The following is a 25,716-nucleotide window of genomic DNA, read 5'->3' as shown; positions in this document are numbered from 1 at the left end:
GGGAGGGAGGGAGGGATGAGGGAGGGAGGGAGGGAGGGAGGGAGGGAGGGAGGGAGAGAGAGTAAGGAAGAGAGTGAACCAGAGTCAACTGTGAGTCCTAGGAGATAGATAAAGGAAGGAGGGAGGAACAGAGAGGGGAGGGATGAGGGATGGAGGGAGGGAGGGATGGAGGGAGGGAGGGAGGGAGGGAGAGAGAAAGAGGGAGGGAGGGAGAGAGAGAGAGTAAGGAAGAGAGTGAACCAGAGTCAACTGTGAGTCCTAGGAGATAGATAAAAGGAGGGAGGAACAGAGAGGGGAGGGATGAGGGAGGGAGGGGGAGGGAGGGAGGGAGGGAGGGAGGGAGGGAGGGAGGGAGGGAGGGAGGGAGGGAGGGAGGGAGGGAGGGAGGGAGGGAGAGAGAGTAAGGAAGAGAGTGAACCAGAGTCAACTGTGAGTCCTAGGAGATAGATAAAAGGAGGGAGGAACAGAGAGGGGAGGGATGAGGGAGGGAGGGAGGGAGGGAGGGAGGGAGGGAGGGAGGGAGGGAGAGAGAGAAAGAGGGAGGGAGGGAGGGAGAGAGAGTAAGGAAGAGAGTGAACCAGAGTCAACTGTGAGTCCTAGGAGATAGATAAAAGGAGGGAGGAACAGAGGGGGAGGGATGAGGGAGGGAGGGAGGGAGGGAGGGAGGGAGGGAGGGAGGGAGGGAGAGTAAGGAAGAGAGTGAACCAGAGTCAACTGTGAGTCCTAGGAGATAGATAAAAGGAGGGAGGAACAGAGAGGGGAGGGATGAGGGAGGGAGGGAGGGAGGGAGGGAGGGAGGGAGGGAGGGAGGGAGGGGAGGGAGGGAGGGAGGGAGGGAGGGAGGGAGGGAGAGAGTAAGGAAGAGAGTGAACCAGAGTCAACTGTGAGTCCTAGGAGATAGATAAAAGGAGGGAGGAACAGAGAGGGGAGGGATGAGGGAGGGAGGGAGGGAGGGAGGGAGGGAGGGGAGGGAGGGAGGGGAGGGAGGGAGGGAGGGAGGGAGGGGAGGGAGGGAGGAGGGAGAGAGAGAAAGAGGGAGGGAGGGAGGGAGAGAGAGTAAGGAAGAGAGTGAACCAGAGTCAACTGTGAGTCCTAGGAGATAGATAAAAGGAGGGAGGAACAGAGAGGGGAGGGATGAGGGAGGGAGGGAGGGAGGGAGGGAGGGAGGGAGGGAGGGAGAAAGAGGGAGGGAGGGAGAGAGAGAGAGTAAGGAAGAGAGTGAACCAGAGTCAACTGTGAGTCCTAGGAGATAGATAAAAGGAGGGAGGAACAGAGGGGGAGGGATGAGCGAGGGAAGGAGGGAGGGCGAGAAAGAGGGAGGAGAAAGAGAGAGAGAAAGAAAGAGGGAGGGAGGGAGAGAGAAAGAAGGAGGTGAGGGAGACAGAGAGAGTAAGGAAGAGTGAACCAGAGTCAACTGTGAGTCCTAGGAGATAGATAAAAGGAGGGAGGAACAGAGGGGGAGGGATGAGCGAGGGAGGGAGGGAGGGAGGGAGGGAGGGAGGGAGGGAGGGAGGGAGGGAGGGAGGGAGAGAGAGTAAGGAAGAGAGTGAACCAGAGTCAACTGTGAGTCCTAGGAGATAGATAAAAGGAGGGAGGAACAGAGAGGGGAGGGATGAGGGATGAGGGAGGGAGGGAGAGAGAAAGAGGGAGGGAGGGAGAGAGAGAGAGTAAGGAAGAGAGTGAACCAGAGTCAACTGTGAGTCCTAGGAGATAGATAAAAGGAGGGAGGAACAGAGAGGGGAGGGATGAGGGAGGGAGGGAGGGAAGGAAGGGAGGGAGGGAGGGAGAGAGAGTAAGGAAGGGAGTGAACCAGAGTCAACTGTGAGTCCTAGGAGATAGATAAAAGGAGGGAGGAACAGAGAGGGAGGGATGAGGGAGGGAGGGAGGGGGAGGGAGGGAGGGAGGGAGGGAGGGAGGGGGAGGGAGGGAGGGAGGGAGGGAGGGAGGAGGGAGGGAGGGAGAGAGAAAGAGGGAGGGAGGGAGGGAGAGAGAGTAAGGAAGAGAGTGAACCAGAGTCAACTGTGAGTCCTAGGAGATAGATAAAAGGAGGGAGGAACAGAGGGGGGGGAGGGAGGGAGGGAGGGAGGGAGGGAGGGAGGGAGGGAGGGAGGGAGGGAGGGAGGGAGGGAGGGAGGGGGGAGGGAGGGAGGGAGAGTAAGGAAGAGAGTGAACCAGAGTCAACTGTGAGTCCTAGGAGATAGATAAAAGGAGGGAGGAACAGAGAGGGGGAGGGAGGGAGGGAGGGAGGGAGGGAGGGAGGGAGGGAGGGAGGGAGGGAGGGAGGGAGGGAGGGAGGAGGGAGGAGGGAGGGGAGGGAGGGAGGGAGGAGAGAGAGTAAGGAAGAGAGTGAACCAGAGTCAACTGTGAGTCCTAGGAGATAGATAAAAGGAGGGAGGAACAGAGAGGGGAGGGATGAGGGAGGGAGGGGGAGGGAGGGAGGGAGGGAGGGAGGGGAGGGAGGGGGAGGGAGGGAGGGAGGGAGGGAGGGAGGGAGGGAGGGAGGGAGGGGAGGGAGGGAGGGGGGGAGAGAGAGAGAGTAAGGAAGAGAGTGAACCAGAGTCAACTGTGAGTCCTAGGAGATAGATAAAAGGAGGGAGGAACAGAGAGGGGGAGGGATGAGGGAGGGAGGGAGGGAGGGAGGGAGGGAGGGAGGGAGGGAGGGAGGGAGGGAGGGAGGGAGGGAGGGAGGGAGGGAGGGGAGGGAGGGAGGGAGAGAGAAAGAGGGAGGGAGGGAGAGAGAGAGAGTAAGGAAGAGAGTGAACCAGAGTCAACTGTGAGTCCTAGGAGATAGATAAAAGGAGGGAGGAACAGAGAGGGGAGGGATGAGGGAGGGAGGGAGGGAGGGAGGGAGGGAGGGAGGGAGGGAGGGAGGGAGGGAGAGAGTAAGGAAGAGAGTGAACCAGAGTCAACTGTGAGTCCTAGGAGATAGATAAAAGGAGGGAGGAACAGAGAGGGGAGGGATGAGGGAGGGAGGGAGGGAGGGAGGGAGGGAGAGTAAGGAAGAGAGTGAACCAGAGTCAACTGTGAGTCCTAGGAGATAGATAAAAGGAGGGAGGAACAGAGAGGGGAGGGATGAGGGAGGGAGGGAGGGAGGGAGGGAGGGAGGGAGGGAGGGAGGGAGGGAGGGAGGGAGGGAGGGAGAAAGAGGAGGGAGGGAGAGAGAGAGAGTAAGGAAGAGAGTGAACCAGAGTCAACTGTGAGTCCTAGGAGATAGATAAAAGGAGGGAGGAACAGAGAGGGGAGGGATGAGGGAGGGAGGGAGGGAGGGAGGGAGGGAGGGAGGGAGGGAGGGAGGGGGAGGGAGGGAGGGAGGGAGGGAGGGAGGGAGGGAGGGAGGGAGGGAGGGAGAGAGAGTAAGGAAGGAGTGAACCAGAGTCAACTGTGAGTCCTAGGAGATAGATAAAAGGAGGGAGGAACAGAGAGGGGAGGGAGGGAGGGAGGGAGGGAGGGAGGGAGGGAGGGAGGGAGGGAGAGAGAGAAAGAGGGAGGGAGGGAGGGAGAGAGAGTAAGGAAGAGAGTGAACCAGAGTCAACTGTGAGTCCTAGGAGATAGATAAAAGGAGGGAGGAACAGAGGGGGAGGGATGAGGGAGGGAGGGAGGGAGGGAGGGAGAGTAAGGAAGAGAGTGAACCAGAGTCAACTGTGAGTCCTAGGAGATAGATAAAAGGAGGGAGGAACAGAGGGGGAGGGATGAGGGAGGGAGGGAGGGAGGGAGGGAGAGTAAGGAAGAGAGTGAACCAGAGTCAACTGTGAGTCCTAGGAGATAGATAAAAGGAGGGAGGAACAGAGAGGGGAGGGATGAGGGAGGGAGGGAGGGAGGGAGGGAGGGAGGGAGGGAGGGAGGGAGGGAGGGAGGGAGGGAGGGAGAGAGAAAGAGGGAGGGAGGAGAGAGAGAGAGTAAGGAAGAGAGTGAACCAGAGTCAACTGTGAGTCCTAGGAGATAGATAAAAGGAGGGAGGAACAGAGGGGAGGGATGAGGGAGGGAGGGAGGGAGGGAGGGAGGGAGGGAGGGAGGGAGGGAGGGAGGGAGGGAGGGAGGGAGGGAGGGAGGGAGGGAGGGAGAAAGAGGGAGGGAGAAAGAGGGAGGGAGGGAGAGAGAGTAAGGAAGAGAGTGAACCAGAGTCAACTGTGAGTCCTAGGAGATAGATAAAAGGAGGGAGGAACAGAGAGGGGAGGGATGAGGGAGGGAGGGAGGGGAGGGAGGGAGGGAGGGAGGGAGGGAGGGAGGGAGGGGGAGGGAGGGAGGGAGGGAGGGAGGGAGGGAGGGAGGGAGGGAGGGAGGGAGGGAGGGAGGGAGGGAGGGAGAGAGAGTAAGGAAGAGAGTGAACCAGAGTCAACTGTGAGTCCTAGGAGATAGATAAAAGGAGGGAGGAACAGAGAGGGGAGGGATGAGGGAGGGAGGGAGGGAGGGAGGGAGGGAGGGAGGGAGGGAGGGAGGGAGGGAGAGAGAGTAAGGAAGAGAGTGAACCAGAGTCAACTGTGAGTCCTAGGAGATAGATAAAAGGAGGGAGGAACAGAGAGGGGAGGGATGAGGGAGGGAGGGAGGGAGGGAGGGAGGGAGGGAGGGAGGGAGGGAGGGAGGGAGGGGGAGGGAGAGAGAAAGAGGGAGGGAGGGAGAGAGAGAGAGTAAGGAAGAGAGTGAACCAGAGTCAACTGTGAGTCCTAGGAGATAGATAAAAGGAGGGAGGAACAGAGAGGGGAGGGATGAGGGAGGGAGGGAGGGAGGGAGGGAGGGAGGGAGGGAGGGAGGGAGGGAGGGAGGGAGGGAGGGAGAGTAAGGAAGAGAGTGAACCAGAGTCAACTGTGAGTCCTAGGAGATAGATAAAAGGAGGGAGGAACAGAGAGGGGAGGGATGAGGGAGGGAGGGAGGGAGGGAGGGAGGGAGGGAGGGAGGGAGGGAGGGAGGGAGGGAGGGAGGGAGGGAGGGAGGGAGGGAGGGAGGGAGGGAGGGAGGGAGGGAGAGTAAGGAAGAGAGTGAACCAGAGTCAACTGTGAGTCCTAGGAGATAGATAAAAGGAGGGAGGAACAGAGGGGGAGGGATGAGCGAGCGAGGGAGGGAGGGAGGGAGGGAGGGAAAGAAAGAGGGAGGGGAGAGAGAAAGAAAGAGGGAGGGAGGGAGGGAGGGAGGGAGGGAGGGAGGGAGGGAGGGAGGGAGGGAGGGAGAGAGAGGGGTATAACTGTCCACCAAACCTACGGTTCGGTAAGTATTGCGGTTTTGCGTCATGGTTCGGTTCAGTTTTGGTGCACTGGAAAAATGTAATGCCATTCACAATGTTCATTCAGCATTCACAATGTTCCTTGCATTGTCTGTTGTGACCAGATTGTTATGCTGGGCCTCTCAAGTTTCCACTCTGATGCTGCGTTTGTAACCATGTGGGAGGTGGAATTTACCAGTTCTGAAGTCATAAATACCAGTTGGATTCATTCATGTGATTTGAACTCATTGAGAAATGGCGATTGGCTAATGGCCAACAAGCTGCAAACTATAAATTAAAAGTACAGCTATCATATGCTTGTAAAAAACAAAACAAAAAAACAAACACATTAATACATTGCTTTTTATAAATAATGTTTTGTAGTTGCATTTAACTGATGAAAATGCTGTTATAGAGAAGTGGGTGCTAAAGGATGATAAATGAGTTTCCCACTAGTAATTACCAGTTTGAGGGCTGTTCAATTGGGTTTTTCCCAGTCGTATGCTGTAAATCCACACTTCCCACTTGGATGCAAACGCACCCCAACACTGCTTCGTTCAGTGCCAGATGCGTACTAAGGGGTGTGTGTCTGTAGCAAGGTACATCTCCCACTCCGGGGTAATCTGATGGGCTCTCACTGTGAAATTCATTAAAAACTTTGGCTTGCTTATATAGCGTGTGTAATACTTGTTTGCTGAAATGGGTGCAAAAAGAACGTTTCGTAACGTGTCTCGGGCATTCTCACAAGGCGCTGAAACCCCCTATTCTCAACCACCGGGAATGGGCGCATATCCTCTTATAATTGATTTGGCCCAGTCAGAATCAGCTGCCGAGGGCTGCTTGAATGCAGAGGGGAGAAGATGTTGTTTCTTTGCGTTTCCGTCTTGCTCTGGTATACCGGTGTGATGTCGACATAAACGTGTCAACATATTTGAGGCGTTTGCAGATGCATAGCCTGTTCTCGTTGAGCGCGGCGACATACGGTTAACGTTTTAGCCATAACTCTATGTCCATCGCCGCCGTGATCTACCCGGGAAGCCAAAATGTTGCCAAACTGAAGATTGAAACAGTGATGGAGGAGCCCCCCCCACCACTCGCCATCGTACAGAACCAGATCCCGGTTGCCCCTCACAAAAAGACAGTATGAAATGCGCCAATTAAGATATATATATTTTTAAAGAGGCAGCCGTACAACACAGCGCAGGCATAGACTATAGGCCTCCTAATAAGTGTACCATTCGACCCCTAATAGCCAGGGAGGGGAGGGGTTTAAAGTCATGACGATGATTCCAGAGATGTGAAATCAAGCCGTTTACAAGATCTCATCTCGCACTCCCTCCCTCCCTCTCTATTCATCCCTCTTTACCCAGCCTCAGGCGGACCTAGAGTCTGGCTAATTTGGCCCTGGCTCTGTGGTCTAACTCACAGCACCAGCGATAAGAGACGCCGTCGCGATGTTACCTGAGAGTTGACGGTCTGTCCCATGGGGATGCGGGAACACTCCAGAGCATACTGCTTCACACAGAAGTAGCAACCCTGAGAGAAAGAGAGAGAGAGAGAGAGAGAGAGACCGAGAAAGAGAAGACAATTATAGAGGGAGAGAGCGAAAGACAAGGGGAGAAGGAGAGAGACATTTTAAAGTGCATATTGTGTGGTGTGGTTACAATGACGACAACAGTTCTAAACTCATCTCCTGACACTGTGAGAAGGGAGGGGGGTGTAATATGGAGTGACAGAGAAATGGCTAGAGGGAGAGAGAGGGAGAGAGAGAGAGAGAGAGGTGGAGGTTTAATATATAGAGAGGGGTGGAGGAGGTTTGTAGGCAGCAGTCTCACCTGGAAGGCCAGCTCCATCAGTACGATGCCCCCTGGGAGCGCCCTCTGGAGGTGGTACGCGGTGGTGCCTGACCCCGTGCTCTGCAGAGAAATACAACAGTATCTCAAGAGTTAATGAGGGTGATGATGGAGGGAATTTTGTATATGTGTGTGTGAGTGAGTGTGAGTGAGTGAGTGAGTGAGTGAGTGAGTGAGTGAGTGAGTGAGTGTATCCCGGTATGCCTTTCAGTCACGAAAAGTGTGTGAGTGTGTGTGTGAATAGCCTCATCTCTAGCATCACCACTACTTACCTTTGGGCTGTCCTCACTCCTGGCCTTGTTATAGGAGAAGGACTGCCTCTCTGACGAGAGTGAGCTGAGCATGGCTGCCCGGGCCCTGGCGATGCTGCAGGGAGGAGCGGAGGGAGAGACAAGCAGGGTTAGGGGTGAGGCAGAGGTGGAGAGACCAACAAGAGAGAGTGTGTGTGTGTGTGTGTGTGCATTCTCCTTTAAGCAGGGGTCCCAGAGACTGGCAACACAAAAGAGTGAATCACCCAGTCCTGGGCCAGAGGATGACAGAGACCGAGAGAAGCAGAAACAGCATCTGCCCAGTGGCTGCTACAGTTATATCACATCTGTGGCCAGAGGGATGTGGCTATTGGGGCTAGGATGTGATCACAACACATCTGATGACTAACGGATGAATGAACACTGCTCAAAGTTCGGCTCACTGTCACAGAGAGGATCGTGGGAGGGAAACTCAGAGACAGAGGACATTTGCTCTGAGTTTTATTGCGTTTTTATTGTGAGAGATCGGGTGAGTTAGATATCCAATGTATCCATTACACATATATATGTGTGTGTAGCGATTTGAGGACCACTGGGCTCCCACTGAGACAAGACGTACCTGCGTGCAGGGGACTGTGGCCGGACCTGGACCAGGATGAAGCCCATACTCTGAAGGTACTGGACATACTGCTGGAGGAAGGTGTTAGAGATGTCCTGCAACCAGGGCTCCTCTCTCAGCCGGCTAGGCAGCATATCAGCTGAGTCAGTACTGTAGCTACGGTCCCTGCCAGACGCCGTGGAGTCACTGGAGCAGTGGCGCTTCTGAAGAGGGGGAGGAGAAGAGAGGGGAGAGGGGGAGGAGAAGAGAGGGAAGAGGGGGAGCAGAGGGGCGAAAATAGAGGTTTCTGGTTGAAAGATTTCAGTGGTTTCTGGTTGAAAGATTGTTGGATGATTGCTGCTTGTTCCCTCCTGTTCTCAGAAATTCCCCAAGTTTGGGATGGTTTCCAAGATGTTATAACTAAAAGGGCATCTTTCAAAGTAAGAAATAAGTGAAAAACCACATGAGGATTGTGTTGGAGTTAGGCCCCAAGGGAAAGCAGCCATGGTTGCTGTACCTTGACCTGTTGAGGTTGGACAATCTGCTCTTCTTGGATCTGCTTCCTGAACACGGGGTCAAAGAGCAGAGGGGTGGCGCAGTAGTGCACTAGCCTGGACGACTGCTTCAGAGTGTCCAAGTCCACCACCTGTGGAAAGTAAGGAAACATCTCTTTGTGGTCCTTCGAGTCAGATGTGAATTCTTCCTAGTATATATACCAAAAGCCCCAGAATGTTAATACACGCACGCGCACACACACGACAGATCCTGAGTGGCGCAGCGGTCTAAGGCACTACAGATCCGGGTTCGATCACAACCGGCCGTCATCGGGAGTCCCATAGGGCGGCGCAGCGTCGTCCGGGTCAGGGGAGGGTAAGGCCCGGGGGGTAGACAGTCATTGTATATAAGAATGTGTTCTTATTTATTTTAATGATTTTTTATTTATTTTTACAACACACACACAGCCACCTACCCACCGTCACAACCACTGAGATCAACGTCCGTTTTTTCTAATGACACAATAAATACAGTCTACTAAACGTTACGCCGACAATGTGGCTAGTGGGCGTAGTACAGAGGAATCTGACTGGTTAAACGTTACGGCTCATCTTATTCAGTCATATATTTGTTGCCTTCTTATAAATCACTCCCATTGACACGTCTATCATTTATCTTCCCAGTGCAGCCTGAAGATGGAGATAGGACTGTGTGTGTGCACATGCAAGCTCCTCCATTGTCTTTAGTAAAAGTCCCTTCTGTCCTGCGTGTGTCCTGATGATGTCAGCAACGGGCCAAATAAACAGGGCCATTAATCCTGCCCCAAGGCATTCTGGGAGCTCTATCGTAGTCTGGCCTGAGGAGCTATCAGGAAGACAGTAACACACACACACACACACACACACACACACACACACACACACACACACACACACACGTGTGATATAGGAGGGAAGGGGAGACAGACAGAAGACAACACCGTCTGTTGAGCTGATGTGATCTCCTCTCATATCTAATCCATCACGTCAGTGATAGAGCTGGGAATCCACGGGCGGGCCGGCAGGCAGATCTGAGGAGACCTAGAGGGCCAGTGAAGGGAGATGGGTCCCCCACTGTGGATGGACCAAGACAGGCAGCCAGCCAGCCATCTGACTGGGCAGTAATGGATGAGCCTGCTCTGGTGAGAGGTAACTTACTGAGAGAAGGAGTAGGAGCACACACACAGGGAACACAGACAATGTCATCACCAGGCACTAGCTCAATAGACAAGAGTCTAATTGGGACTGACTACTGGTGGTGTTTGTGGTGTTGCTGTTTATACTGTAGCCAACAGTTATTCACACTGTTGTTTTCATCCATCTACCTTTCATGATGAAGGTAGCTGGGGGAAACACCTGCACCACATTGCATTTTTGTGAAATGAGTGTTTCAGAAACATGAATGAATGTCAACACACACTTGATTATTTTTCCATTGATACGGTACGCTGCGCCGGTGTGTTCCAGAGATGTGCTGTCCGTGACAATGACGTAATATTGGGTAACAATTGTCACGCAAAATGACCACGGCATTGTCATAATTGTAATGCGTCTTCGAAAATTCGCTGCGATTTACCTAATGAATACAACTAAGCCTCTCTTCCTAGCCGTGCTGTTCTGCTCTTAAAACTTTACCCTATTCATGTCGAAAATGTAAGTCTATCTCATTGAATATAAAGCTAAATCCCCCCTTCACCTAAAATGTATTAAGACGATTATCACATATTTTTTGTTACAGGTTATTGTCCATAATTGTCGTGATTATATGATTATTGCGCCAGCCCTTAGCCGCCTGTCAAGATCTTGCAGTGCCTCTGATGAAAGCACTGGTGGGCTTGTGCTCGGGAGTCCCAGGACACCTACAATAATATGAAGTCTACTGTCCCACAATGCTTGCTAGAATATCAACTTAAGAGTTACCGTCTCTCGTTAAGAGCTGCTCAAATGCTCCAGCTTGCAAACTTTGTAAATGAGTTGCACTATTGAAAATGGGGACTACTTCAAAATAATCTCGTATTTATTTATCCGTGTCAAAGTCCCAGAATACTAAAACATGGCAATAGTTAAATATACATCAATTAGCTACAGTGCATTAAAAAAAAGTTCAGACAACCATTTGCGCCCACATGCAAATGTGTGTAAATGTATTTGAGATGGAGAGCCGCTGTGTGCGTAACCTGCCAGCACCTGTGAACTCAACGCATTTGCAAGACACACTACATGACCGAGAGTATGAGGACATTTCCACTTCGCAATAACAGCACTTACAGTTGACCCGGGGCAGCTCTAGCAGGGCAGAAATTTAACAAGCTGACCTGTTGGAAAGGTGGTATCGTATGACGGTGCCACACTGAAAGTCACTGAGCCCTTCAGTAAGACCATTCTACAGCCAATGTTTGTCTATGGAGATTGCATGGCTGTGTGCTCGATTGTATACACCAGTCAGCAACAGGTGTTGCTGAAGTAGCAGAATCCACTAATTTGAAGGGGTGTCCACATACTTTGGTATATATAGTGTAGATAGCGCCGATTGTCAGACAGAGAGGAGCTGATATTTCTCCTCAGCAGAGTCGTTTACGGTGCTGCGTGTGCGTGTTTGTGTCCATTGGCCTGTCATGGGGAGGGAAATGGCTAAAATGGGGGGTCCTGCGTGGCTCAGTTGGTAAAAGCATGGCGCTTGAGACGCCAGGGTTGTGTGTTCCGACTCCCACGAGACATGAGTAAGAAAAATGAATGAAAATGTACACCCTCACCGCTATAAGTAACTCTGGATAAGAGCGTCTGCTAAACGACTCAAGTGTCAAATGTGAAGTAAAATGGTTGCGGTAGATCGGTACTTACAGAGATGGGCATGTTGGACTGAGCTGACCTCTGCTGCCAAGTCACAAACAGGTTCTCAATCTTCATCTGCTTCTCCATCTCTGTCAACGTGGAGATAAATCCACAGAAAACACTCGTTGGTCACACAGCCCCGCGGCGGGTCCAGAATGGCACCCTAAATTCCTTTAGTGCACTACCCTTTGGGCTCTGGTTAAATGTAGTGCACTATAAAGGGGAATAGGGTGCCATTACTATAGGCAATAGGGCAGCTTTACAGTTCCCAGGGTCATGTCGCCATCCCTCAGAGCTAAAAGCCATCTGCCTGTCTCTGTTAGGGCCAAGAACTAACCATCGCCCTCTCCTCAATCAGCCTAGCTGTCTACTTCATCTCCTGTCTGCCTGGCTGCTGGATGGACTGGTGTGGCTCACATTGTATCAAACAAACATAACTGGAGAATCCTGAACTCTAACCCCCCATTAAACCTTTTACAACACATTAACATCGGTTGTGTTCTAAAAAAAAATGCTTTAAATATCCACTTCATTCTCAACCTAAGTAATATTGCATTAGTTAAACTGTAGGAAAGTAGATGGCACAGTATGTATTAGTTATATGGCGAAGGTGGGTGAGGAGCGGAGTGACCATATCTGACCATTAAATCTTAAATATAAACATTATCTTAGAACATATACAGTGTTTATACACAGCATTGGGCCCATATCTGACCTCTCCTCTCTGCAGCCTTGACCTCTAGTAGCTGGGCCCCGTGCCGAGCCACCACGTCGGCCCCGTCCTGAGCGCTGGCCAGGGGGCGGCCCATCCCGATGTCCCGGAGGGCTTCGTCAAAGGGCACCAGTTCTGAGGGGAAGTGGAGGGGCGCCAGGGAGCGGACGGAGCTAGCCAGCTTGCCCTGGTCCTTGCTGGGTACGGGGGGCACTGGGCTCCTCAGCAGGGCATCAGCCTCCAAGGTTGGGTTCAGGAACGGGTTGGGCTCCTGGAGAGAAGAAGAAGAAGAAGATGAGTCAGAGTGAGAGAGATTGAGAGAGGAAGAGAGGGAGAGAGAGGAAGCAGGAGATGATGAGAGGGGGAGCAAGAGAGATAAAGGGGAGAGAGAAAGTAGATGATAGGAGGGAGCGAGAGAGATGAATCGAGAGAGGGAACAGAGAAAGAGTCAAATAAGGAGGAGAATAGAGGGGGAGCGAGAGAGAGATGGAGAGAGATAAAGAAGAAGATGAAAGGCAGAATGAGAGCGATGGAGTGAGTGCGAGGGGGGCGTAGAAGCTGTGAGGCGCTCTCCAAGTTATTGAACAAGTAACTTTCTGGTATATGAACATGCCACGACAATGATTATGCTATTAAATACACATGAACGCGGTGCCTGAAACAGGCCTAAACCAAAAAAATGCAACTCATATCTGACAAATCTGAATTCCAACTCCAAATTCCACTGTGTAAAAAAACAAACTACCAGGACACAAGTTGTACACACACACACATTTTAGATGAACCTAAAAAGGTAGAAACCTATCCCGTAAACATCAAAATGTATAGAGCAACTCTGGTAGGGCTGAAACCATGATCTAGTTGATATGCCTAACAGAACTAGGACAGAGCCCTTGACTCAAACTGCGGCAGGGATTGGTGAAGCTCTAGAGATGGCACAGAGACTCATGGACAGCATGTCCTGACTGACACTGCACAGCTAATATGTCCGTACACCCCTCTCCCCTCTGCTCAGGGGAACTTTTGCGCAAGTTAGCGCAACGGAGCAGCTTAACAGCTGCTGGGTAGGACCAAGGCAACGGACGAGGAAGAGGAGGGCCCAGACGCCCCAGGGTGGCAGAACCCTCTGTCCAGTGTCTGTCTTGTGCCCGCAGGGCAAGGGGGGTTGAACTGGGCACTGGTGCCCACTGTGCTCCTCATCAGGACAGTGACAGATGACAGTCTGCGGGGGCAAATTTTCCGTCGCTCTGATTCTGCCTTCTGTCAGCATTCGTTAGTGGAGAGGCGATTAAGAGTGAGGGCATCGAGGGAGAAACAGGAGAAAGTTTGGGAGATTTTCTTTTCCTTTTAATTTGACATTTTTTCACTCCAATCGGTTGTTGCGCGGTGGCAAAATGTTAGGATGTTTAAATCACATGACCCCCCCCCCCAAAAGCATTGTAAAACAAAATGCAGTGTGTGTATCCTCTTATGTCCCCAGTAAAAAGAAAAGCGGCAGAGCAAAACTGTTTCTATGACAGATTAAATACAGAATGTTATTTTTGCAAAATCATCTCAAAGCCCTAAAAATACGTCTCGCCTTTCTTCCGTCTCCTGTGTATCGGCACTCGTGCAGACTGCTCAGAAATGATAGGCATTCTTTGTTTTTGACCCCAGAGCTACGGAACTAAAAACACGGGGCTGTGAAGTCAGAGAGCTGAGTGATTCTCTTCACTGTGGTCCCAAATGGCATCCCATTCCCTACAGAGCACCGTGGGCCATGGTCAAAAGCAGTGCACTAACAAGGGGAATAGGGTGAGAATTAGCACACAGCCATTCTCTCTGCTCCTCTCCTCGCGCATATCAAAAGGAGTGAGAGATACAAGGACGCTGACGGGAACGTTGACTGAAAAGGAGAAGCAAAAGAAGAGGAACAGGAGGAATGAGGAAGGGAGGCCTCGGTGCCGACATGTCATACCAAGGTAGGGAGGAAGAGGGAGGGATGATCAGAGAGGGGGAAGAAAACTAGGTCATGTTGATGTTCCGTATTAAAAGACCAAGGAGAATCTACTGAGTACACCATACGCCAAATGGCGCCCTATCCCCCCCATGTCGTGCTCTACTCTTGACCAGGGCCCAATAGGGCTCCGATCAAAACAAGCGCAATAGGAATATTAAAACTGCTGCCATTTAAAACTCCGATGGGAAAAGAGGTGGGAGGGGATTTAGTGACAAGACCCCCCTCCCAGCTTTCGCTAAGAAGAGAAGCAAGAAAGCAGAGGAGAGAGTGGGAAATCAAAGAAAGGCAATAGCAGGTAGCCTACCCACTAGAGGGAAAGAGGGCAGTGTGTCTGTATATACACAGTACCTGCTAGTGTGAAAGGAATCTCAGTCCCCACCCTCAGGAGTTGACAGCTGTGTGTACCCTGCTGTACCACCAGACACTGCCGTTACACTAACCAACAGACTGATTCCACCTGACTGAACCCCCATTTAAACCACCAGGACATTGTTCCCAATCCTAACATTGCACCATCTGTATATTGTGTGTGGGCATATGTTTCATACTTATAGGCCACAGATATGCTGCACGAAAGAGTGGTAGACCGTGACGAATTCAAGCAGATGGCTGTGCCGTGCGTGAGATTGAGCGTTTACCTGATCAGGTTTTGGTGGGCAGGTGTGTCTGATTTAGATACGGTACCTCGCTGATGGCGTTGGTGTGCGCATGAATGTTCGACTGTGGTTACTGGAAGTATGACGGCTCCGTGTGAGATTGGCAGTGTCGTAAGGCGACGGTCAGCGCCACTTCACCAGGTCAAATTCGTGGTACACGTAAATGTACTCGGCGAGTGAAGGTGATTCTGAGAAACGGTTTACCTGTTTGAGGTCTGCGTGGGCCGGTGTGTCTGAGAAGCAGTAGTGGTGGAAGAGGCCCATCTTCTGGTTGAGGAGACAGTGGACAACGTGGGACCTGGCATTCTGCCACTGGACCAGCCTGACCAGTCCCCGGTTCAGAGACACACCAAGGTCCACCGACCAGTTATAGGTGTACAGGGTCACCTGGAGAGGGAGAGAGACATAGATCAACACTGAGATTGAGATCAACCCACCTCACATAGCCTACGGGTGGAAATAAATGGGCCAAATTGTGTCATACATACCCCCACCCACCCACAACTCACTCCCCCACCTCCTCTCCTCACCTTCTTATCCAGGATGTGTATGAGGAGGAACCTCTGTCTTGGGGCCACGCCCCTCGAGGCCTGCCCTGGGCTGAAACAATCAGACTGCTCCAAGGCCTCGAAGCGCTGGAAACCCTTATGAGCTGGACCAATAGGGAGAGAGAAGACAGTGAGAGTGGGACGCAGGGGAAGGATGCAGACCAGGTTTGGGGTCAATGCCATTTATTTCAGTCAATACCGAAAGTAAACTGAAATTCCAATTCCATTTTGTCTTTATCGACAAGCAATGAGGCGCATTGGAATTGGAATTTTAGTTCCTGGATTGACTGAAATGTAATGGAATCGACCCCAACCTGACACAGCAGACAGAAGACAGACAGGAGAGAACCGGAGCTGAACCAGACTCTAGCGCAGTCTCCAAGATAAGGATGGTACGGTAGGATGGACTCAGGCCGACAATCAGTTTAACAAGGGGACCTTAATAATGTCACAGACTGAGAATCTTGCATCTCTTATGATCATCAAGTATATGATTACCATCAAGTATATTACCATCTGACCATCAAGTATATGACTAAACGGACAGTAAGTCACCCTATGGCGGAAAGTGATTTCTGAACACGGTGCTATTAAGATGAAATAATAGACGGTTCTCATTACGTCCTATCAGACAGAGAACATCTCAGCAGGGTTTTGTAAGGCCCCCCAAAGACCAGTTGCATACAATTATTCACAGATCCATTCTTTGAGAGGCATGCAGGGGGCTACTCCACTGCTGCCTTTAGAGCAGGCAGAGAAGAAGGGGGAGAAAAAAACATTTCCTTTCTAAGAAATTTACTATTATTTTGCCAGACAGCCAGAGAGTTAAGCTTGAAGATAAATTGTAGCCCTTTATGAGAGTAGAAATTGTGAGATTTGAGTTGACATTTGGAATTGAAATATAAAAGTTTGGAGGGAGACGAGACAGAAGAAACTGTGTGAACTCTTCATATTCCACAGGTATAAGGTCATCCGTATGAAGCCACGTAAGCAACATGATTATATGATGCACAGCTCACAACATGCATTCAGTGAAGCATTCAGTAAAGCATTCAGTACAAATCCTGTTTTTTTTACCGTTCTTTTTTTGGGACACATTCTTTGAGGCTTAAATGGGTAAATAGAACCATTAATAATGTCTTAGAAAAGTCTACATGAATTTAAAACATATACATAAAACCAGAACAGCCCAGAGCCAGCATTGCTTGGTTGGGGCTGGCTGGGGGTGAACTTACGTGTGAACCTACTATGAGGAGGGGGCAGAGTGAGACTTACGTGTGAACATACTATGAGGAGGGGGGCAGAGTGAGACTTACGTGTGAACCTACAATGAGGAGGGGGCAGAGTGAGACTTACGTGTGAACCTACTAATCTCAGGGATGTTTTCATCATCTGAACTGTCTTCTGTGGGCAAACGGAGATGAGCACAAACAAACAGCATGATATTGGCAGGGTGCAGGCAGAGACAACAAGACAGTTCTACAGTAGCTACACAGAGATACTCCGCTAACACTACAGACAGACATGCTTGCAAAAGAAAGAAAGAAGAAATCACAGCAACAGCGGTGATTGTCAGAGAGGGACAGAGGAGAGAGACGAGAACCCAAAGCGCAGGAGCAGACATGTCGTGACAGGGTAAGCTTAGAAATAACACCTTCGTGTACATCATGCACTTTAGTCTTCTACACCCATCTCCAGTTGATAATTAGTAATAGCTAATAGTAACATGCCATTGGAGTGTTGTTTTTGAAGTGAGAGAATCTATCTAACAGATTTGATGCAATGAGTAGTTTAGAAGTAAATTAGCAGCAAAATGTTCCAGGTTGGGTTAGGATAGAGAATTTGGGTTCGGGCCCAGTTCTGCTATAGAGTGCCTGCTTGCTGGGTGGCTGAGCATCGTAATAATATCTCTCAGTATATGCTGATGTAGTATTCCCCATTTTTTTCATTTCTCAATTTGCTGCTGCCATAAAGTCAGTTAGTAAAGCATGGTTGACCACAGAATCCCAAAGTTACAGAGGAGAAAAAGGTACCACATCATTTTTTTTTCTCCCAAAAAAACTAAATAAGGAAATGAGGCATAATTTGAGGTATAAAATGATCATCAAATAGTTTCAAAGGGCAATGACTATGTTTAACTCCATGAATCTAAAAAGTCAATCAAATCAAGGGTCGAACAAACGGCACCCTTAGCAGAATTGCTAAGAGCCGGAAGCATCCGGTTTTCAGGGATACAGTTAATTCAACCGGACTTCCTTTTCCCCTGAAAACCGGATGCGGGACCTCTGCTCAGGCATCTTTTTACACCTGCTACATTAGCTTAAGCGAACAGTGAACAGTGACTACTTTCAGAAGCACAGGGATAATAGAACTCTGGCTTATGCAGGTACCTTGCTCTGTGCTGCAATGCCATTGGTGGAAGTTCCGTCCAATGAGGATGAAGGTTCTAGAGGTGGTAGGCGGTTGGCTGAGGTGGTGGATCAAAGGCAGGGGAGCAAACATGTCTCCTTGGGGACAACTAGGGGACCAAACAAAAAAAACACAAAACCATGATAAAGTAAGTTCATATCGAAACAATATCCGTACAACACTCGCTTGAAAAATGTGTTAATGGTCCTAGAAAAGTGTATATAGATGCTTTCCTGATAATAATGTATACATATTTGTATGCGTGATCATTTCAAAATGACCCACCTTGTCCTCTCAAACACCTTGACTGCGGTGTCACTGGCCAGGGAGCTGACCAGATTGACAATCTCTGTAAGGATGGGCGGGAGCAGAAACTGGGAGGCAATCTCAGCTGTGCACTGCTGAATCGACGGGCATCCTGTTTACACCAGAAGAAAGAACGAGAGAAAAGGAGAAGAAATAAGAGAAAATGAGAGTTAGGCGTTCAATTTGAAGGTTCTCGCAGAAAATAGATAGGAGACAATGGTATGGTCCCAAATAGCACCATAGTCTCTGTATAGTGCACTACTTTGACCAGAGAGGTTATACAGAGGGAATAGAGCGCAATTTGGGATAAAAAACAATATTTTCTATAACCCCCCCCCCCTCCCATCTTCTCCCTCTACACTCCAGCAGAAATAAGGACAGGGGTAAGGGAAGTGCAAAGAGTAGGGCAGAGGAGACACTCACCAAGTTTAGCCATGAAGGTGATCCAGGGCTGACAGGTGACCTGGTATAGAGGGTGCAGGGTCCCAATGTCACCCTCCTCTAGCTGGGACACATGTCTCCTATTGGAAAATACACACACACACCAATTGAACAGTGCAATACTACTGACGGAAACTCCACATTTGTGACTGAATTCAGGAAGGAGCTTATGTCCTCAAAAAAACTTCTATATCATACTCTGCAGTTCGGGGGAAACGTGGAAAGGGATATTTTTTTAATTGTGTAAACGTATCCTTTGGAGACAAGTAGGATAAATAGAAATGCCCTTGAATGATTTCCACACTTTCTAAAGAGCTCTTCTTCGTTTACACCCATTCAGCATCAGTCACACCCCTCTTAAGCCTTAGCCCCACCCATCTCTTTAAGAATGAACACCTAAACGCACGAGTCAGCATGGCATTGTCCTCCAGAAAGTAGTCTAATTTTTTAAATCCCCCTCCATTATCTCAGCCAATCATGGATCCTGCCTTTCTCCATACACTCACCGACCAGTTTATTAGGTACAGTGAGTTCAGTTTACTTGAGTGGCATGCACAGTCCCCAGACCTCAACCCAATAGAGCATATTTGGTATGAGATGGAAAAGGCTGTTCGCAGCATGAATGTACCGGTGACCAATCTGCAGCAACTGCGTGATGCCATCGCGTCAGCATGGACCAACATCCCTGTGGAACGTTTCCTACACTTTGTAGAATGCCCCGAATAACTCAGGCTGTTCTGGAGGCACAGGGATGTCTGACCCGGGACTAGATGGGTGTACTTAATAAACTGTCCAGTGAGTGTAGCTCATTTGCCTGTCACGATGAAACCAATGAAATAGTTCTAACTCCGCCCATCTGGAAATGCAGACAGGAAAAAAAAAAAAAAAGGAAGAAAAAGCATTTGGAAGAAAAAACTGATAGGATTTGAACCCAGATCTAAATCCAGCCTGTGTATCTTCTAACCTCTGGGCCTGCTCCAGTTCTACAGCCATGGCCTTCTCCTGGCTCCACTGCTGCTTCACGTTCTCCGTCTTGTGTCTCCTGCGTGTCCGACCCTCCTCCCCCTTCTCCTGCACGATGTCGTCTGTCGTCTTCGGGCTCCCCAGCTCAGAGGAGTCTGGCTTGCTCTGTAGGGAGGATAATCATTTCCTCACTGACTGAAACGGCAACACGGTGGTTCATAATCCAAATGTAGATATAAATGTTGATCTCGGATGGATGTAGCACTGACAGAACTAAACTCAGAGGAGACCCACAGAAATGTGTTATGAAAGATTCTGAAATGGCACTCTATTCCCTAATCAAGTAAACTAGTTTTGGCCACTCTGGCAGAAATAGACAAGTTTTGCATTAGGGAATAGGGTGCCATTTTGGACAAAATCCTCTCTTACAACACATCACAAACCCAATGAAAGAGAACTTCACTCACCAGTATTTCCCAGAAGCTTCGGCGGGTGGTCTTGCCGGTGGGTGTAGTGGACTCAGGGGTGCTTGGTCCGGTGTTGGGGGTGGTCCCAAGGGGGGCAGGAATCAGGGTGATAGGGGAGGGGCTGTTCTTAACCCTCCTAGAGCCACTACGAGGCCGGAAGCTGTCCTTAAATTCCTTCACTTCCCTAACCTCCAGGTCATTCCCTTCCTTTGCTTCCATTGGAGGAGGACTTATAAGACCTATGGAAAAGATGTGGAGACAAGGGATGAACCTGATAACATTAGACAATTTACTTTCCAATAAGACCAATAAAGCATTTGCATTCGTTGTGCAGGCCAAAGGAAACCATATGTACTAAGCAGTAGAGCTATGGACAAAAATCCATATCACGATAAATTGCCTGAATTGATGCGATAACGATAAATAGAATGACACGTTTACAACAATCTGCATAATTTTTCTCTTCTTACCCTTTAAACTACTACTGATAGTTTGATGGTTGTAGCCATCAATTGTCCCATTAACTACCACCCATGTTAGCAAAACTTTCATTTCTAACTTCACATTTCTCTAGAGGCTAGTTATTGCAAATGAATGATATCAGGAAAATGCCTGTGATAAGTGATAGGTATGGTCGGTGTCGGTCCTTTTTCTGTTGATTGTCCCAGCTTTACCAAGCAGGTACTGTAAAGGTAGTTCTAGTTCCTCACCGTTAGTGGAGTCCTCTCTCTGCCCTCTCCCCGGTGTAGTGCAGAACGTCTCCAGACACAGGGGATTCGGCAGGACCCGGAGTTCCATGATGACGTCACAGAGGGCGTGGCGCAGGGCCCCTCGCAGCTTGTCAGTCAGCTGGAGGGGGGAGACGTTACCTTGCTCCCAGATGTCAAAACGCACCCTCATCTCTGACCCTGTCAGGAAGAAGGAAGGGCAGATTCATGACTAATGAGAATTGCACTGAGCATAACTACTGTAGCCTGGTCCCAGGTCTGTTTGTGCGGTCTTGCCAACTCCTATGGTCATTGAACTAGCTCGGTCCCAATTCTGTTTGTGCTGTCTTAGCAATGATGACATTGTGACTATGAGCATAGGAGTTGGCTATACAGCGCACGCACACACACACACACACGTGATCAGGCTACTGCAGAGCACACCTGATTAATGATGGTGTTATAGACAGCCCAGTAGAGCAGAGCCCAGCAGAGTTTAAGCAGCTCAGGTAGAAGGCTTCTAATTAATAATCTTACACAAACACATGGCAACGCAGTAGATTACCACATGAGAGGTGGTTATTTTTACTCTTCGAAACGAATTGCATTTTCTCAAACAAACTAGGAAGCATAAATCATATTTGCCAATTAAAGATGTTAGCTATATGCGAATATATATATATATATATATATATATATATATGTTTTTATGCATGTCATTATTTGGATGAGGATTTTGAGTTTTTTTTTTTTAAACAAAAACATAAAAGTTCATCATAATTTTATTCAATTTAACTCAATGTCACATTGACAAATACAATCCCCATATCTAAGAAAGAGAGAATAAAAACTCATTGTAAAATGATGCAATGACCATCATTATGTGAGCAGCTTTAGCAGTCCTACTCAAGGTGACTTGGCATTTAATTCCAGAGTGTGACCACTATGTACGACTTATTGCTCTGTTTATAAATGAATCCATCTTGTGAAATGGTACTGTAAGGAGATAGAATTTTACGATTCTCAAACACTTCACCAGTGCAAAAATGATATATATAATTCAATCACTTAATACAAATAGACAACGCAGCACATAATAGAAAACATATTTCATGACAGTCGTTGAGAAGAAAAAGACACAGCAACAACTCCGCCAACGGTTGTCCTGGTTACTCAGGCTTTGTCATGTTCATCACGCACTAAATGGAGGGGTACCATCTGAACCTGTCCAATAAGAATGATTGTTTTTTTTTGTTTTCCGAAGCCAAAAAGGGCTACTATGTGCCCTAATAAACAGGACACTGATCTCTAAAAGAAACCCTACCAGGCTTTACCTGAGCTGAGGTTGTTGGAGTCCACCTTGATGACAGTTGTCAGGGTGTCAAACTGGTCTGGCTGTAGGAGGATGGTGGATGCATCCCCTCTGGGTGGTGTGGTGCAGTACTGGGCTGGAACCTGCAAGGGGCAGCCTTGAGCATCAACGAACGACAGGGCGATACAGGCGATACCTGAAGGGAACAGGTGAAATGTGGAGGACAGGGTGACCCAGAGTTATACTGATAGACTAATTAGAGGATGAATAAAAGGTGGTGCTCTTTTTGAATGGTCCTTTGAGCCGGATAGTGTTTTTTGTACATTATTAACAATAACCTTGACTATTGTGCATGTTGTTCACATCGAAACGCTAACCATATTTTTCAAGTGAAATGAAGTGCAGTTTGAATGCAAATAAACAACGACTTTGTGGGCCATTATAAGCTACAGAGATTCACCATTGATTCAGTCTGACATTCTCCTGCTGTAACATCAGAGGAACAACAGCATCAATGGATAAACCATGACCTTTCTACTACAACACAGTTGATGTTCCATCCCAACACAAACCCAGACAGCGTCGTCTTCGGATTCTCACCCCCATCGCCCTGCATCTTCTATCCACCTCATAAAACCCTGCATCATACAGGGATTCCTCACCCATACAGGACACCTGCGCTAAATAACATTACTGCCGATCTGCCCGGGCCCATGTTTGGTTTGATACGACTATGGCTATTAGCTTGCACCGTTAGTGGGTAGAGGCAGGCGTGGAGTAGTGATTGATGGGCTGATGTACCTGGCAGGCTGGCGGGAGACATAGATGCATTACATTCATCACCTGGAATAAAACAGCAACACACACATGGGCTTTACACTCGACTGCAGACGGTCATGCTACACCGCGTGCATGTTGTGCGTGCGTATCTGTCTATTGCAGCCAGCTAGTCAGCAAAGCAGCCACTTGTCATTCTCAAACCACTAAACCCACTTATCAAGTGTTATGGTTTCTCTCCAGAAGATTTTACTACTACTACTACTACTGCTGCTACTACTACTACTGCTGCTACTACTACTGCTGCTACTACTACTACTACTACTGCTACTACTACTACTGCTACTACATGCCTGCGCATTCTGATGACTGAACAGGTCAGCCGGAGCAAGTGACTTGATTTTTTTTGTACTTTGAGTTTTGCGGGGACTCCGGTCCATTTTTCTTTGGCTACTTTAACAGGGTGGTTTATGAGGTCTGACGGACTGACCGGGCCGTCACCTGTGAGTCCCAAACGCACACAGAAACACAATGCAACAGGTGTCCTTTTGTGTTCAGCAGTCCCTCCATAGTGGCTTTAACGTGAGAGGGTTTATCCCAAACAAATGGTACCCTATTTAGTGCACTACTTGTGACCAGGGCCCTTATGGCTCTGGTCAAAAGGAGTGCACTATACAGGGAATAAGGTGCTACAGAATTTGGGATGCAGCCTCTGACAGGCTGTCCGGGTTCTGTGACGGCTGCCCGTGTCAGCCAGGGCAATGAGCCAATGGATTGCTACAGCACATCAGTAATGGTGGCAGCCAGAAAACAGGATTTAGAGCTGATGGGCCTCTATCTATCTACAAGACAAGGCCACGCCGTTATCCTGTAAGGCCCTGAGCCAGACAGTCATTCAGTCAATTACACTACAGTTAGTCTGGACTGCGGATCCTTTCCACAGCCTTTGAAGAAGTCACACTGACATCCACTAGACAGACAAGACAGGACCGGGATGACATTTTCAAACTGTCTCAGCCTTAATTCTTTTTTTTTATTTTTAAGAACACCGAAAAATGCACATTTTAGGCTACATAGCATAGCCTTTCTTGGAATGAAAAGAGCTCTACAGATCCAAAGATAACATTTCTATAGGAAAGACGGTGAATAAAATACTACAACATTGTTTCATTCTGCTCAAAATAATTATTCCAGTATCAATGAGTAGCATTGCAGTGGCCCTGTGTTTAACCAGCCTATATATCGCAATAGCTGTAAATATCATTGCCTAATTGGAAAAAAACAAACATTCAATTTTGTTTAAAAGCTGGATACTATTCAACTTAAAACGCACACATATTCCTATGCCTGATTATTTTCCATTCAATTTCTCATTGAGCAGCATCTCTTGATAGACTGCAGAAGCCATTATAACCAAGACCAAAGCCAGTCAAGAACACATTGAAGCTTTAAAAAGGCGGCAAAAGTGCCACCAGACTACATTAAAAGAACGAAAGAACAGTCAGGTCACTCTGCATGCCACTTAAAAAGTAATGCAGAGAGCAATGGGCAACTCAAATAAGCAATCCGGTCCACATTAAACACTACTGTTGTTGAAGTGCAGGCAATTTACTTCCAAAGAGCCAATCTCCCTTAAAGAGTAAAACACAGCCAAATAAAGCCATATGGAAAATGAGGCAAGAGCAGGAGCACCCCCAGCCAGCCAGGCCAGTAGAGCCAAGGTAGCTAGGGGTTCATCAAACATGATACCTTGGAACTGAGAGGGTGGGAAGAGGTGTTGAACGAGGTCCGACATGGTACCTGAGTCAACAGACAGACAGACAGACCCTCAATACATTACCTTCTAGTATCATCAGATATGATATGAGAGGTATCTCTTTTCAGCTCCTGTCTGAAGGCCAGATGGTGCATCAGTTGCTAATGTAACGTATGGTATGTTGCGAACTGTGTACTAAGTAGTGCAAACTGACAAACTGATGAGGAATCGGCGGAGTCAGTGGAACAAGCATCTTCAGATCATCTCGAATTAGGGTCGCCAAGGGTTCCCGCTAACTTTCCCAAAATCCACAGGTTTTCCAGAAATCCTGGTCGGAGGATTACGGATTTCCTGCTTATTCCCTCCTGGTTCTGCGAACTTCCAACCCGGGATTTCTAGAAAACCTGTACATTTGTGGATAGCGTCCGGAATTTTGCAACCCCATCTCAGATTGATCTACCAATTGAATGCAAATGTCCAGGAGACCTGGGCCTGGGCCTCTACTAGCTCTGGTCCAGGGCGTCAGTGCAGCTTTAAAAGGAAGTCTCAGTGTTAACAAGCCACACTAATGCCCTGGACCAGAGCTAGGCCTCCACTAGCCTGGCACTACACTCTTTCACTTCCTTTATGCATAGACATTGCTACTATTTTATCACACATACAATAACAGACATGAGTTATTATAGGAGTTATTTGTTGCAGGGCCTTCGTACACAGTTATCAGTAAGAGGAAAATATCTCTGTCTGAATTCTGCAATAAAACGAGGTCTATAAGCTCACTGAGATGGAATCGCTGAAGCAGCAGCCCATGTTAAAATGCCTTCCATGGTATTCAAGCACAGTAGGCGTGTAGTTTAGGTTGTGACTTTTCTACAAGATTAAATGTGGTAACCATCGGAAAAGAGTTTCTTAATAAGCTGGCCGTGGAACACAACAGTGCAAGGCTAAGCCTTCCATCTCTGGCAGAGTGGCAGTCTGCACCTGACATATTCTCACGCCAGGCAGGGATCAAGTCAAATCAAATCACTCAAGCACCTTGTTGTGCAATACTTCAAATTAATAAGATGCTGCCAGAGCTTCCCTTCACAGCAAATAAAAAGCAGTGAGACTGCATGGGGAATGTATGCAAAAGCCTGGGTTGTGTGTGCATCTAAAATGGCACCCTATTCCCTTTATAGTGCACTCGGGCCAATAGGGCTCGGGTTAAAACTAGTGTACTATATGAGGAATAGGGTGCCATTTGGGAAGCAACCTGGAGGGAACCCCCCCGAATAAACATCACCCGTGGTACTTTGAGTAGGACACTGCAGAGAAGTCAGTTTAAGTGAGATATCAGCCTGTTTTGAAACAATATTTATGCCAACAGGCAGTGGGGATAATATAGGAGCCGTGTGTTTAATCATTA

General features: G+C 48.8%; 1 protein-coding gene across 4 annotated transcripts in view; it reads right to left on the bottom strand.

The window, feature by feature from the left end:
• Window positions 1-25,716, bottom strand: part of LOC112249907 (SZT2 subunit of KICSTOR complex) — a 151,871-nt gene that overhangs the window by 54,796 nt on the left and 71,359 nt on the right. For 2 of the 4 annotated variants that reach the window (XM_024419663.2, XM_042320732.1), the window contains 18 exons: window positions 24,305-24,355; window positions 21,801-21,974; window positions 20,470-20,667; window positions 19,760-19,998; window positions 19,294-19,457; window positions 18,312-18,409; window positions 17,868-18,000; window positions 17,564-17,691; window positions 16,530-16,577; window positions 15,156-15,277; window positions 14,830-15,012; window positions 11,974-12,241; window positions 11,268-11,347; window positions 8,411-8,539; window positions 7,915-8,117; window positions 7,320-7,413; window positions 7,030-7,110; window positions 6,656-6,730 (listed from right to left, as the gene is read on the bottom strand). In XM_024419663.2, coding sequence (XP_024275431.1) covers window positions 6,656-6,730; window positions 7,030-7,110; window positions 7,320-7,413; window positions 7,915-8,117; window positions 8,411-8,539; window positions 11,268-11,347; window positions 11,974-12,241; window positions 14,830-15,012; window positions 15,156-15,277; window positions 16,530-16,577; window positions 17,564-17,691; window positions 17,868-18,000; window positions 18,312-18,409; window positions 19,294-19,457; window positions 19,760-19,998; window positions 20,470-20,667; window positions 21,801-21,974; window positions 24,305-24,355 — 2,468 coding nt within the window. The remainder of the gene's footprint in view (window positions 1-6,655; window positions 6,731-7,029; window positions 7,111-7,319; window positions 7,414-7,914; window positions 8,118-8,410; window positions 8,540-11,267; window positions 11,348-11,973; window positions 12,242-14,829; window positions 15,013-15,155; window positions 15,278-16,529; window positions 16,578-17,563; window positions 17,692-17,867; window positions 18,001-18,311; window positions 18,410-19,293; window positions 19,458-19,759; window positions 19,999-20,469; window positions 20,668-21,800; window positions 21,975-24,304; window positions 24,356-25,716) is intronic. The other 2 variants (XM_042320730.1, XM_024419672.2) reach the window with 2 other exon arrangements.

Source organism: Oncorhynchus tshawytscha, linkage group LG01 (genome assembly GCF_018296145.1).
Source record: "Oncorhynchus tshawytscha isolate Ot180627B linkage group LG01, Otsh_v2.0, whole genome shotgun sequence".
Classification (NCBI taxonomy): domain Eukaryota; kingdom Metazoa; phylum Chordata; class Actinopteri; order Salmoniformes; family Salmonidae; genus Oncorhynchus; species Oncorhynchus tshawytscha.
This window is presented reverse-complemented; position numbering and strand designations above follow the sequence as displayed.